A 14,992-nucleotide genomic window follows, 5' to 3' on the forward strand; every position below is an offset into this window, starting at 1 on the left:
AGCTCCTAACCCCCCATTGCTTACATGAGACCTATTTTTTAAAAAAAAACTCTGGCATTTTTTTTAATAAATGAAGCTCTTGATATAAATGCATCTGAGATCTGGAAAAATAATTATTATTTTCGATTCATAATTTGCCATGTCACTAGTAATATCATGAGAATATTTGTCATGTCACTGTTTTGAAATTCTTTTACTAAAAAATTATACCTGATTTAACACTGTATATACGATATTAACGATCATATTAACGATAGGATTGAATGTAATTCACACTATAATTGATTTAACTTAATATAATTTCAGAGTTAAGTGAATATAAGAGTTATTAAAAAAACACGTGAATAATAACAGGTAAATATTATTTTTTTTATTCATCTTGAATAGCTGCTAACTTGTGTGGCAGTTGAGACTAATTTTTCTTAGTGGTAGCAACATTATAGTGTTTTGACGTACTAAATCTTCAATTTAAAGTTTCAAAAAACATTCCAGCCTACCACGAAAATCAATAAATAAAAAATATGTAGATATGCTCCATTTTTAGCTTATTTAGCACCTATATGTTTAAGTAGTTTAATTTTTAGAAAATACTTCCAACTCAAATTGTTGTTTTACTACCATTTTGTGAAATCTTTTCCAGCGACCTCACTAGTATGCTCTTGTTCAGAATTTTAAAATAAATTCACATCACTTGCCATTTCACAAAAATTCGCATCGACGTTTTAAGAGATCACGTACTTTCAAAAAATTGTTTTCACTTATTTAATGTTAAATTATTGTCACAAAATTTTTGAAGCACGTTGAAATCAAATCTTTTTAAACTACCACTTCGGTTTTTTTTAAAAAAGATTTTAATTAGTTTAAATTTTAAAAAATGTACTCACTGAATACGTGAATATTCTTTCTTAAAAATGTGTGAATGTTCTTTCTTAAATGTAATTCTTTTCATAAAATTTTAAAAAAATAATCAGGGATTCTTTTTTTTTAATACTTCAGAATTTTAATAAATTAAACTGAGAAAACTGAAAGAAAAGAAATAGATTATCTTTTCCCGTTGAAATATTAAAACAATAAATAAATGAATTCTTCATAATGATATAAAAATATATTTTAAAGGAAGGCTGAAAGTGTTGGTAACATTGGAAAACCGATTGCGGGTGAAACCTTAGCAACCCATTCTAATGACAGAGAGCGTGCAGTTCTGGTTCCAGCCAGTCCACAACTCGATGCTGATTGGCTGGCGAGAAACTGGAGGAAAAAGCATTCTGAAAACGGCGCAGAACAGCTGATCTCTCTTGCCGGCATTTCGGGAAAGAGAAGGAAGAGAAAGAGAGAGAGAAGGAAGATTATGAGAGCTTGCACAGGGAGACAAATCTATTCTAATTCTTCTTGACCTTTGGTCAATTATTGGTCATCTTTGAAATGACACTATCACGGTCGTGCCAACATCATCTATTGCCCATGTCTCCGACATAAAAGACATAAGTGTTTGTGTGTGCGTGTTTTTCATCATTGACATTTTTTTCCAAAGAAAGAGAAAAAAGTTTGGGATTATTGTTGTTGTTTGTATCATATGAAGTAAATATGCCTCCGCTGAGAAATGGATCATCCTTGTATCTTAATGCATCAGGTATGATTTCTTAATCACAGTAATTAGTATCATAAAGTTATTAAACATGATGTGTCTTGTATTCCAACAACTGGTTCCTTTGAATGATAATATTGCTAAGAAACATATAGATATATTATCCAGAGTATAATAAAACGATTATACAATAAAGTACAATTAATTATACTGAATTGATTTTGTGTACTAACCGATATGCAGACTGATTTCTGTCGATATATATTCTCTCTATATATATATCCTTGTTTCTTGCTTATAATGACTGGTTCAAAATATTTACATTAATTGTTAAATGTTTGTTTTGACTTACATCTTAGTTTGAAATGATACAACAACAAAAAAATCTCAAATATAAATTTTTTGTGTTTTAACAGTCTGATATTCGATTATTAAATCTTTAGTTGCTGAATTAAAAAAAAAATGATCTCCTAAATTTGCCTTTTGGATTTGCTGAATGATCACCTAATGTTAAAAATGAAACTTTTCGATCTAATTCTCGATCGATTTCCCTAATCGATCATAGCTACTTAAAATTCAAGAGTTTTGCTTTTTGGCACTTAAAAATGCATACGTAAAATATTCTAAATTTTTAATCATCTAAGATCCCAGATATGAATTTTACTTCAGTTGTTGAACTTTTGAAAAATTATTATCTAAATATGTTGTTCAGATTTGCTGAATGATTCAAACTGATTTGCTGGAAATATTCAATCGATCACTTCTTTCAAGTTTAAGTGTTTTGGTTTTTAACAGTCAAAAACGTGATTCCAAATTGTTAAATTGCAAATTTGATTCAGCAACCTTAAGTTTATTTGCTGAATTTTAGAGAACTGTCCATCCAAATCTGAAATTATGCAATCGATTACGTTTATTTCTAATTCATTTGTTTTATGCTTAAAAATTTTAAATTGCACATTTAAAATATTGAAAATCGTATGGCTGAAATTCGATTCTTCTATCTTACTTTAGTTGCTGAATTTTTAAAAAATGAGCAACTAAATCAGAAAACACGCTATCGAATACAATTATTTTAAATTCAAGTTTGTTTTTGTGTTAAAACTTCTAGGAAGACAGACGAAATGTTTCATAAAGGCTCAACTAGTGTTCTAAGAAAAATGATTAATCTCAAATTTGGAATTTAATCAAGTTTTTAAACTGAGTTAATTATTTCAGATGAAAAACAAACTTATACTATTTCTAATGCATGAGCTCACTAAACAAAATAAAAATTTGTGTATTGTAGTGTTTTTGCTGCAAAAATATAGTGCAAAAATATATATTTCTAAGAATATTTCAGTACCTGAGAGAACAGTATCACTTTACTGTATCTAGACTACAAAATGTACTAGGTTAGAATAATATTATTATCCAATGCTGAGTCTTAGTCTATGCAATTAAGTTACAAAATTATTTAAGATTTCTGCTTTACTATATTTAGGAATATTTCATTGCAAACTTGTCATATATATATATATATATTGTGTATGGTAGTTCCCTTAAAAGCTAATCAAAAAATGTGTTTTTATTTATTTATTTATTTTGCAGTAAAGATAAAGAGTATTTAATTGCTGAAAATTGTTTTTCGTTTTTGCCTTGATTTGTTTAAAATGTTCATATGAAACAAAATGTACGAGAATAATAATGAATGAAATTGAAACTAGTTATTGTTACACAAGTTTAAAAAATTAATTTATGAGCTATATAATCACTTTAATTAGCTTTATATTTCTAGTTGTGGCAATGAGAAAATCTTATGATGCAATAAAATAATAACCTAATGAAAACTTGTACTACCTAGCATTAATCATATACTTATATACTTTGGGCATATTTTTTAAGACAAATCGTTTGAACAATTACTTTTGCCAAAAATCGATTCCTTTACAAATTTAGATTAATGAAAAATGGTTAAAATGTGGAATAAAAATATTTCTACAGATCTCAATAACAGTTTATAGGTATTTTAAATACAGCTTGTCAATACTTGAAGGTATTAAATTTAGTTTACTTAAAGGTGTTAATTGGGACAAAAACTAATTATTTTTAATTTAATTCAGGTAACCAACCCAAACCGACCACTCTCCTGCCGTTACTCTATACTGATTGAATTCTGTTTTCCAAATTGAGCTACCCAGCATGTTTTGAGGGTCGTTGAAAAAAAGTACCCAGAGAAAGGACGTTTCGTAACTTAAAATATGGTCTGTGCTTATTAGTTAACATAATTGAGATTATACCCTCGAAACATTGAGATTGAGTCTACAATTATCATAACATTATTAAAAATATTATGATAACATTATTAAAAATGATATAATTGTAGACTTCTAATTGTAATTTTAAATGAAGAAATTTAAAATTTGAGCGAAATCGGTCGAATAATTTCTGAGTTTCAGAATTTAAAGAACAGACATACTATTAAGATTATGCTTCTCATGAACTATTTGACCAATTTTGCTTAAAATTTGTATTTTGTATCGGATTGTCCCCTTTCCTCAGCTTTTTAGCTATGAAAATGCTGAAGGTGAGCAGAAAATAATAATAAATAAATATTATGAAGAAAAAAAATATATTTTGAGTCTATTTCGAAGTCTAATATTTTGATAATTTCTCCTCGACTGATGGTATTTTGAATTGTGCGCCTAGTGGAAAATCCTTGCAAAAAAAGTGAGTCGTTTTCAAAACCAGCGGGAAAAAATAAATAGTTATCAATTATCAAGAAATATTAATAATTATACCTGAATGTTGACCGTGAAACTGGTTAAATAGTTTTCTTATTTATTTGTGAAGTAAAGCAGTCTCTGAGAATGTTTCTAAAAATAAATTAAAAATCATTCCTATTGAAAATACCTAGGTATAAATTATATAACTGTCAACTGAGTCACAAATCTATCGTTCTGAGTGTACTTCGTTCGTAAATCGATCACGTGTAGTGATCAGACACTGTTCATTAGATTTCCATTTTGTTTTTATCACATAATAGATCAATTCCTTATAAAGTGGTATAGGAATTTCGGTTCTCCTTATCTTTTAATTTTTTTTCGTACGTATCAAAAATTAAATTTTTACTCGTGACTAGGGAAATCTAATTAATATTCAAAAACAGAGCTATTGAAATTAAACACGAAATTGTGAATAGTTTGATTATTAATAATCTCGTGGAAACCGAATGAAAATCGGATGAATAGTGCCCGAGATCTGACGAGATGGAATTATGTATTTGCAAGCAGAACGTGATTGAAATTTGAAAATTCGTATGCACTGCACATGACATTCAAATTTATTGATCGAGTGATATCCTATAAAAGTTTAAATTCAGGAATATTTTAACATCTTTTTTTTTTCTTGCTATTTACTACAAGATTTCAGAAAAAAAAAATTAAGTCTATTTCTCATTTTCGTCTTCTTGAATATGGGTAAATATAAAAAACTGATATATGACCATAGCTAGTAATTTTATTGTATTTATTAATTTTTAAGCTTCATACATTTTATTTTATGACCGCCGTTAAACAGGTGACCTAATTTTGAGTTCACGACTATCAATGTTCAACTCCGTAGCCTTGTAATTTTGAACCCAATCCAGAAGATAAGAGACCTTTTAGAGCTAGCATTGGGACAAACTAGGCTTCGGTTTTTGATGGAACTCATCCACATTTGGTTTACATGGAGAGAAAAACCACGAAAATCTTTCACCGTTATCCTAAAGCCATGGGGATTCTAAACTATGATTCGTCTACTACCACTGAAAATATTTTGCGTACTCCAGTCGGGGCGAGCCGATAGCGGAATTCGTATCGATTAGGAATCGCTGGGATTCGAGCCTGGGCCATATTGGGCAAAATTATAAATTCTAACTGGCCAGTGGCCGGTTGTAGAATTTTTAATAGTCCATATTTTAAAATGTGTGGCCATTTGTTCAACAAAAAAAATTACTAAAAATCGTTGATATTATTAACGTAAGACATTTATTTTAAAACGTAAACGCATACTTCTTAAAATATGGTAAGCACTATGAATTTCATTTCTATAATGAAAAAAATGTAAGAAACAAGTGTGAAACGGTGTAATTTTCAGGACATTGCAAAATTGCATATTTTTATAAAAAGATAAAGAAGGGGTAAATTTTTGACAAAATTTCTTCCATTGGGTAGTGACAGGTATACAATTCTTTACTCTCCATTTGTTATATTTTGTTGCCCTGTGGCCGATGGTGACCGTTTATTTTGCCCTATACTGGGTCACCTCATTGTGGAGCGAGCGCTCAATCCCCTGAGCCGCCATTGAGCTACTGCCCCAAGCTTCATGCATTGCATAAAAAAGGCATTAGATAAAAAGGCTTAGACATTTCATAAGAATATCCCGTTAAAAACCATAATTTTTTATCCAGATGAATAGATCGAACCACGTTCCACATTGATGAATTGACGTACACATTGATGAATAGATGAATATCCAGATGGATAGACGTTCCACATTGTGTTTCGGGGGGTAATTTTAGACGAAAACAAAAGGTTTTTATATATTAAAACATTCCTCTTTTTAGATATCGTTTAATCATTTCTTCCAAAGAAAAGGTATAATAAACAAAAATACTATATATTTTTTTTTAAATTAATTATTAAATCAAGTTTTCGTGTATTCATTAAGCAAACTTATTTGAATTTATTCATTTACTTTTAAAAAATAGGAGTCGAAGAAATTAAAAAAATTCAGAAATATGAATGTATTCAGAATGAATTTAGAAATATAAATGTATTGAGAGAAAATTTAACTAAAAAAAATTTTTAAAAACAATTTTTAGAGTAGTAACACTATAGAAATTTTTTTTGTCTGTTTTTTGTTGCATGGGATTTTTTAACGGGTTTTGGATATTTTCACGTCGATGAATTCAAATCTGCAATTGATTTTTCTCTTTCCAATCCGCAGTTTTTCTAAATAACATTTTTTGTCTATATTGGTTGAAATGTACAAGTTAAACGCTATAAAAACGAAGAGTCTCATAAACGTTATAACAAATTTCTATGGGTTATACCCTTAGAAATTTGGACACATCATCAGGATAAAAATGGCATAGGAACTCATGCCAGAAAATGTCGTCATGCACAGCTAGTTTCACTTCCTGAGCCACTATAGGAACCATTTCTTCACATGCTTCTGCACAGGTCATAATAGGGGAAGCGCCCCTAGCTGCGTATAGCAACGTTTCCGCTCTAGGATTAACATGCAGTTTTACTCCTGATCATGTGGCCTAACTCCTAAAATAATTTGTCGTAACAATTATACGAACCCTGTTGTTTACAAACAAATATATATCTAAAACAAGATAGACCAAAAATGAATTTTTTTTAAAAAATGCATTTTTAGGAGCAAAACTAATTTAAAATTTAAAATTCTCATACCTATATTGGGTAAGAATGCAACAAAATATTTGTACCATTCGAACCACGAAATAAATATAGCTTTAAGTAGTAGTATAAATAGATGCTCGAATAATAAATAATTATCATAATCTATTTTCATTAAAATGTTCTGTTATTATTTATTCCAAGAAAAATCATTGCGTTTCCATAATAAATATTGATATATTCCCAGTAATATTCTTTTTCTCACAATATTGTAAACACATTTTTACGAAACACTTCCTTCTTTTTCTCACTTTATTGAATGGAATTTGTTATAAAAGTCGTTTGAACTTCGATAAATATTTTGTACAAGAAAATATTAAGGATCCCCGCCAGGAATGACATGAAGAAAACAAGTGGAAAGAGACGGAAGCGGAAATTAAATTATTTACTAAAGTTTAAGTTAGTATTTCGATACAGTTTTTAGAAAAGTGGAATACTAGTGCGGTGTTTGTTTTGAAAAGAATGTGCGACTTATTGTGGAACATATTTATATTCATTTCACAAATACTTTTTGTCATCAAAAGCAGAAAAACAAGATCAACAAACTAGTATTTAAAACAGTGATCACACTAAACCAGTGACGAAATGTAATCGACTGTATTATTTTCTTTTAAAGTTCTAATTAAGTTCAACCTTTGATTATTATCGCAACATATATTTAAAAGAGTTGTTAGTTAAGTTATTGATATTATTTTTGTGTAAGTGTATAGTATTTTTTTGTTCTAAAATTGACAAGAAAGTGTTTTGATAGCATGTGAGTAATGTTTTTAATTTTATATGACTGCTTAGTTTTACTCATATTTTTCTAACTCAATGCTGTAGGATGCTTGAGGTCTTATATTCGTAGGCGGCTCTTTTTTTTAATCTTCTCTCTCTCTCTCTATATATATATATATAAAAAAGAATTATGTTTACTCATTCATATTTTAACTATATACATATTCATAAAAACGTATCTTAGTACTAACTGAGCAATACAATTAAACTGAAGCTCCTTATCAATATACAAAATAGCTGATGGCTTTTGCTGCATTCCTGGTCAATGCATTCCTGGCTGTTTTCCTGGCAAACTCGCTATAAAATTTACATGAAGGCTACAGAATGGATATACCCATCATCAAGAATGCGATGAATCATCTATTTTAGCACAATTGCTGAAATCTTGGCCATACATTTAATTTCTAAATTTCTGCAAAGCCGAAATTCCTTCCACCCCTTTCATATCAGCTCATCTTGATGCTCTGGAATCCTGTTTCATTCAGATAAATGCTGATCCTCTAGTTAGAGACGTGTGTTTCTCTTCAACCCTCCGTAGAGCTTGGAAAAGCAACCTGCTCTGATTTACCTCTTTCAACCACCACAGTTTTTCTAGTTTTGTTTTTACGTTTAATATATTCTTTTTTTTTCGTTGGCAACTTTGCTTTTTTTTCCAGTTTTTTTTTCTTTCTTCATTCTTGTCCGGTAAGTCTGAGGAATGGGTGCCTATTTTTGAGTACTCGAAATAGGGTGACTTTTTCCGCCTTTAAAATTTTTGAATAATCAACTATATTCATTCATATTTTCAACGAATACATAATTGAGGATTTAAATTGATAGGACAATTGTGTGTCGGATAGATTGCTATCATTTATATATTCACACCTTATCCAGAGTGTTACCTATTTTTGCTAAATATTGAAATGCCCAACTTTGTTTCATGCTACGTAAGAGAAAATTTTAAACTATCTTCACTAACACTATGCGATTTGATTTTTATTATTTGTCTTCTTTTTAGGCTAAAATTTTGATTGAAAATTAGGTGTTTTTTAAAGGACTATTTATTTGCTAAAAGCGGTTAATTATTGATAACGATTAACTATCTATAAATAGATAAAAATTAAATATCACTCACTAGTAAATTAATGAAATATTAGTCAATACAAATATTTTATCTACGTTGTTTTCATTTATATCTTTATAATCTCAAAAATTAATTATCTTACTTAAGTATTTATTTTGAGAAACGTAATTAGTTTTAGTAACCAGACCTAGCGAATGATTTTATTTACTATGTCAATCGAATTTATATCCAAGCATTAATAAACAGTGTACTATAATCAATAACATAGTGTAGAATATCTAACTTACGCGAATTTATGTCTGGAAGAAACTGAACTTATGCGTGCACAACTTCTTAGAAACGAATTAAGCATAAAAGATATTTTTATAAAATAATTGTTATGGCATGGAATCATAAAATGTGTAACAATGCCCCATACAGTTTTTATGACTCGATGAGAGTTACAAAAATAGTAACCAAGCTACGAAGAAGAGGCAGAAAATTTTTACTTTAATAACCGTAAGAGAGTGGGAGGGGGGGAATGTGCCAAGGTCAGGACCTTGTTTGTTTTACCTATTTGACGCGATCATTGTAAGGAAGTTCTTATTGCCATCATATTTCTGCTTACAAAACTATTCACACAAATACTTCCGCTTCTCTACTGATTTCTAACTTCGGCAATATTCTCAAAAGAAAATGGCATTTAGATTAATTTTTTTAAAATTTATTTGTACAAAAAGGGAGACCGTGTTTGATGTTAACGCCGTTGTTAAACTGTTCCATTTTTTTCTATTCCATCATATTCTTTCGTATAGTTCTTTTTATCAAATTTTGTATTTCACCGCTTAAATTCTCGTACTTTAAAATTGTGTAAAAATTTGAAAACATTATTATTCAAACTCTTCTTTGATTATTATTAAATAAAATAATAAATTACTGTTAAAATTATTATTTGCTCGGAATTATCTTTGGATAAACGAATTTTATAATTGCGCGCTAAAATTTTTCGATTCACTTAAAATGTTCCCTCCTCCCCCCCCCCCTTTAATAACGGCAGGCACTGAACTTTCGTTCTTCGCCTTAGAAGATGCCGGAAGTGTTGCTCATTTATCGTTACCCAGTGGGCACCTGTGAACCAAAGTCACGGAGGCGAGCAACATTACCCACGCCACACTGCCACAAATACCCGTTCATAGGGTGGGCCACATTCAAGGATTCACACATCAGAAGACAACAGAGAGAGAGAGAGAAACATCCATGCCCAGAGCGGGATTCGAACCCGCAGCCATTGGCTTCGCAGTCAGGCACGCTAACCTCTCGGCCACCTGGCAGGCACTTAAAATGTCCACGAGATATGACGCAATAGGCAAAAAGTAAAATTAATATTAAGGGGACAAACTTTCGGCCGTTCTCTTAACCAAACTAAGGAGACCCAATCCTAGGTTGCGGCAATCCCCTATATTTTGAGGGACAGAAATCCAAATCCGTCGCAATGTATGCCATTCAGGGAAGATACGTTTTTGTGTCTGCCTTCGCAACTTCGTCTGCAAATTAATTACCATATTTAAGGACAGTAACTCAAACCTTTAAGATTGCGACTTAGTTCGTTAAAATCCGATCATTTAATCAAAAGTAAGTCAGGGTGTGCCATTTTTTTTTATTCGCTCTAGATATTCAAAAATATTACTTTGAAGAATTTTTCTTTAGAAAAATTCCTATCAGTTAAATTTCGATCGAATCAGAATCACATATATGCATACCATTTTTAAAAAATTTAAAAATTGTTTTGCTATTGTTTTACTTTACACTGTAAAAATTTCTGTTAAATACATAATTATGTAATTCTACAGAAGACTGCTGTTTTCTAAAACTACAGAAATTTACAGTTTAGTTAAACTACATCGTAACTATCAAAAGAGTCTTCTGTTAACAAATAAAATCTGTAACCATTGATACAGATTTTACCTGTTGGGTACACATTTTTTCAATTTTGAATATGAAAAACTTTGGTACCAAAGAATTTTTGGTATTTTTTGTAATGTTTTGTTTCAAGAAATTTCTGTCAAGGTGTTTTTTTCATAGCATACGGATAATCTCTGACAACTTTGCTGTCTTAAATTTTCCGTAATTTAGCAGAATTTTTTTATAGTGTATATTTCTATGCTAAGAATGCGATGGCGAATCTTATCCAATACATTAAATAAAAATTACTAGTGTATTTAATTGTCAAATCAAATTTAAGTTTCAAGGTACTAATGCTTTATAAAAGTTAAAATATGTAAGCATGTGAACAGTTTTCTTAAAGTTAAGTTACGGACAGTATAATTATAATAACCAGATAATCGAACTTTTTGCAGGAATAAAGTTACTAAATAAAAAAACCAAAATAAATAGCTTTTTAATTATGGTAAGGTAAAAAAGTGTTTTCTAAATGTGAAAATAAAAGCTCTTATGTGTCTTATTTTATCTACACTTTAAAACTCTAATTTAGAAACTTAGTGTTGGTTCGTTGGTATACTAATTTATGTTGATATGCAAGATAACTGATTTAACTCATTGATATAGAATCTTTATTAAACACATTTTTCATCCTTTTTTCATTATTTTATATTAATTTAAGTTGAAATAAAAGAAAAATATATAGCATTTTGATAGTTTATGGTTATGAAATACAGCATGCAACACCAGTGTCTTTTTCTACGTTAAAGGTAAAATCTTTCAAACACGGCTCCCTTAAAAGCTTTAGTTTTTCAAATTTGCAGTTATTTAGATCTAAGAGAAACAATTATTCATCGTTGAAATTTCTTTAATTTACAAAATCAATTTTTGATAAATATTTGAATGTGGATGCGAAAATGTTTTTGGAACTACTTTTTTCGGATTTTATATTTTAGTGCAAATATAATTCCAATAATGTAGCTGATTATTTTTAGTAACTATAAGACTGTCTTTTTGTAATTAAAAAATACCAAACTGTATTTTTATTTGTAATCAGAGAGTCAGAAAAAGAATATTCATAAAAGGGACACCAGTGTTCCATCTACGACAGTGGGTTAATCTTAGAAAGTTATTTTTCTCAAACTCTAAAGAATTCTAATAAAGAAAAGGTCAGGCATCAAATTAATTCTTTTTTATTTTTAATGAAAGTAGAAAAAAAAAGTTTTGTTTTCCACGAGAACTGAAATAGAGTTATATTAATTCTATACGTTCCATAATTTTGAGTGATATTAGAAGCAGGGGGGTCGTAAACCATTTAATATAGTTCCTCTCACTTTTCTTTCTTTTTATGTCCTCTGGTACATTTGAGGCAAAATTTATGACGTGGCCATTAAGAGAATATTTCACTTGTTATGAATGTTAACCTTAACTACTTTCTCTTTCGATATTTTTATCTCTCATAAAGTTATAAATGCTTCTATTTTTTTCGTATAAATTTTAAGGCACATTGTATCGCAGCAGAGTTGTAAGTTTGTTATTTTTACGAAAATAGCATCAAAGTAATAAAGTTATCACCAACTGAATTCAATTCATAAAAGATCAAACTACGTTCTGTTTAAACGGTGGGCGATAAAAAGAGCACCGGATAAGAACAAAAAAAAGCACCAAAAAAAAACACTGGAATAAAAAGCACCTCACTAGTTATGATATAGTCTAGTCTACATAAACTCTAGACTGGACTGCATAATAACTAGTGAGTTCTAGTTTCTAGTCTATATAAACTTAACAACCGATTTAATTCGAGCCGTTGAGTCAGAATTAAATGTAATTAGACATTTTTTTTTGAATGAAATTAAATATTTTTTAAAAAAATATAGCTAAAATGCAAGGATTATTTTAAAGTTTACTCAAAGTAACTTTTTCCATTTAACAAAGTGATCAGAACTTTTTAGCAGCTCTAAAATTTTTCCAAATTTCAATAATCACACTTATTTTATTGTTATAAAATATGCAAATAATACTTTTTCAACTAAATATTTAAAATTTTTTTTTACTAAAATAAAATAATATATTATTTTAGTTTACATTCTTAAATTATAAAAAGATTAAGCCCTGAGAAACTATTAACTGATTAAATTGATGCATTAATTGTAATAATAGTATTATATATTATCTAATTTCATAAAAAATATATAAAGTATTAAAAATTGCTTTCAGAGAGCTTCAAATTGAATTTTGAGTGTTAATTTGTGGCGCCAGGCATGGTGCGTAGGCGCCAAAAGAATCAACGGGATTACAAACACACGATCGGCAACCTTGGAACTGCCTCAGTATTTAAGAAGCTTCGAACTTTACTCAGTCTCTATCCCACACAGTCTTACTTAATTTTTATGTTTCTGTTTTTAGCTTGTTATGTTCGGTTGTTAAATAAATGTTTAAGTTTATTGTTGTCATAGTTGTCTTCAACTTAATATGAGAGGGTTCCTCCCCCTCAATTGGTGACCCTTGTGTTTATTATGTTTTTGGATACGCTATTATCCGTTGTTTTACAATTTGGAATAACTGCTTGAATTTGGTAATGTACAATTTCCTCTCTTATTTGGTCAACTGCTTTGCTTTGCGCTACTTAAAATTTAAACTTTATGTATAGTAATATCTTTTTATTGTATAATGTTAGACTGAAATTTTTAAACATTATTGTAAGAGACTTTAATTAGTAGTTATTGAATTTGAATATACGAACTTTAAATGCTGTTGTATATATTTCTTAGTATAATATTTGTAGTTTTGAATCATTCTTAGTCATGTAAATACTTATTTTTATTGTGAATATTTCCATATATTCTCTAGTTATTGAATTGTTCTAATGTATATATATACAACTAGTTTAGTTTGAAAATTTTCATTAGTGAATCTTTAACTAGTTGCTTAGTTTTGTGTTATAATGGCTGATAAAGATAAAACGGGAACTGAAGCTGAAATTCATAAAATTGGCCTTCGCTTACCTGGATTTTGGATTGATAATCCAAGTCTATATTTTACGCAGATTGAGGCTAATTTTAAATTATCAGGGATTACTTCTGAATCTACTATGTATTGCTGTTTAATCTCTGTTCTTGATCAGAATATTATGCAAGTAATTGCGGACTTGGTCAGAAACCCAAATTTGGAAAAGCCTTACACTGCCGTTAAGGATAGACTTATTGCAGAATTTTCCTTGTCCGAGAGTAAAAGAATTCAAACTTTACTTCAGGACCTTGCATTGGGGGATTCTAAGCCGTCTGCCTTGTTGCGACATATGCGAGAATTAGCAGGATCTAATTTTTCAAATGAGGTTATTAAATCTATTTGGCTATCTCATTTACCCTCATCTATTCAGTCTATTTTAAGTGTTAGTACGGAAGGTTTAGAAACTTTGTCAACTTTGGCAGATAAGGTTTCTGAAGTAACTAGTTTTTCTGCAACTTCAAGTTGTAATGAAGTTGTAAATAGAGATTCACTTATGGAAAAAATAGCTCAAATGTCTACGGATTTGGCAGAGTTGAAGAATGAAATTAAATCTATGCGTAGATACCGAAGTCTATCCCGTAGTCGTTTGCGCTCCAAATCAAATGTTTCGAAAAGTTTTTCTCACCCTTCTAAAGGTGAAGCAGAGAGTCAAACTGCCGAAACTAAAATGTGTTGGTATCATAGGAAGTATGCTAAAAAAGCACACAAATGTATTGAGCCTTGCAATTTTAATTTAAACTGATGAGCTCTACTATTAGTCCGGTGGTTAATAGTAGTGAGAATTTAAAATTTAGCCACCGACTTTTTGTTTCTGATCGCAAAACTAAGTTAATGTTCTTGGTCGATAGCGGATCTGATGTAAGTTTATTGCCTATAACATTTAAAGGTTGCAGGCCAACATCAAATTATGTGTTGCATGCTGCTAACGGCACTGCTATTAAAACATTTGGTGTTAAACTTATGTCGCTAGATTTTGGTTTACATCGAAAATTTGATTTTACATTTATAATTGCGAATGTTTCAAAACCAATTTTAGGCGCGGATTTCTTACGACATTTTGAGTTGTTAATCGATCTTAAAAATAAGAAATTAATTGATACGAAAACGTCTTTGGCTTATCAAGGTAAAATCTTTCCTTCCTCAATCCAAAGTGTTAAAACAATATTTGGCAATACTAAATATCACGATTTAATT

The 14,992-nt window shown here is 29.6% G+C and overlaps 1 protein-coding gene across 1 annotated transcript in view; it reads left to right on the plus strand.

Moving 5' to 3' along the window:
* The first annotated feature begins 1,186 nt into the window (after positions 1-1,186).
* The window catches only part of LOC107443270 (monocarboxylate transporter 9), an 87,991-nt gene continuing 74,185 nt past the window's right edge, over positions 1,187-14,992 (plus strand). The window contains exon 1 of the mRNA XM_016057094.4: positions 1,187-1,630. Within this exon, the coding sequence (XP_015912580.1) occupies positions 1,585-1,630 (46 nt within the window). The 5' untranslated portion in view covers positions 1,187-1,584. The remainder of the gene's footprint in view (positions 1,631-14,992) is intronic.

The sequence above is a fragment of the Parasteatoda tepidariorum genome, chromosome 2 (assembly GCF_982258835.1).
Source record: "Parasteatoda tepidariorum strain Cologne lab strain chromosome 2, Ptep-v5.0, whole genome shotgun sequence".
In the NCBI taxonomy this organism is placed as follows: domain Eukaryota; kingdom Metazoa; phylum Arthropoda; class Arachnida; order Araneae; family Theridiidae; genus Parasteatoda; species Parasteatoda tepidariorum.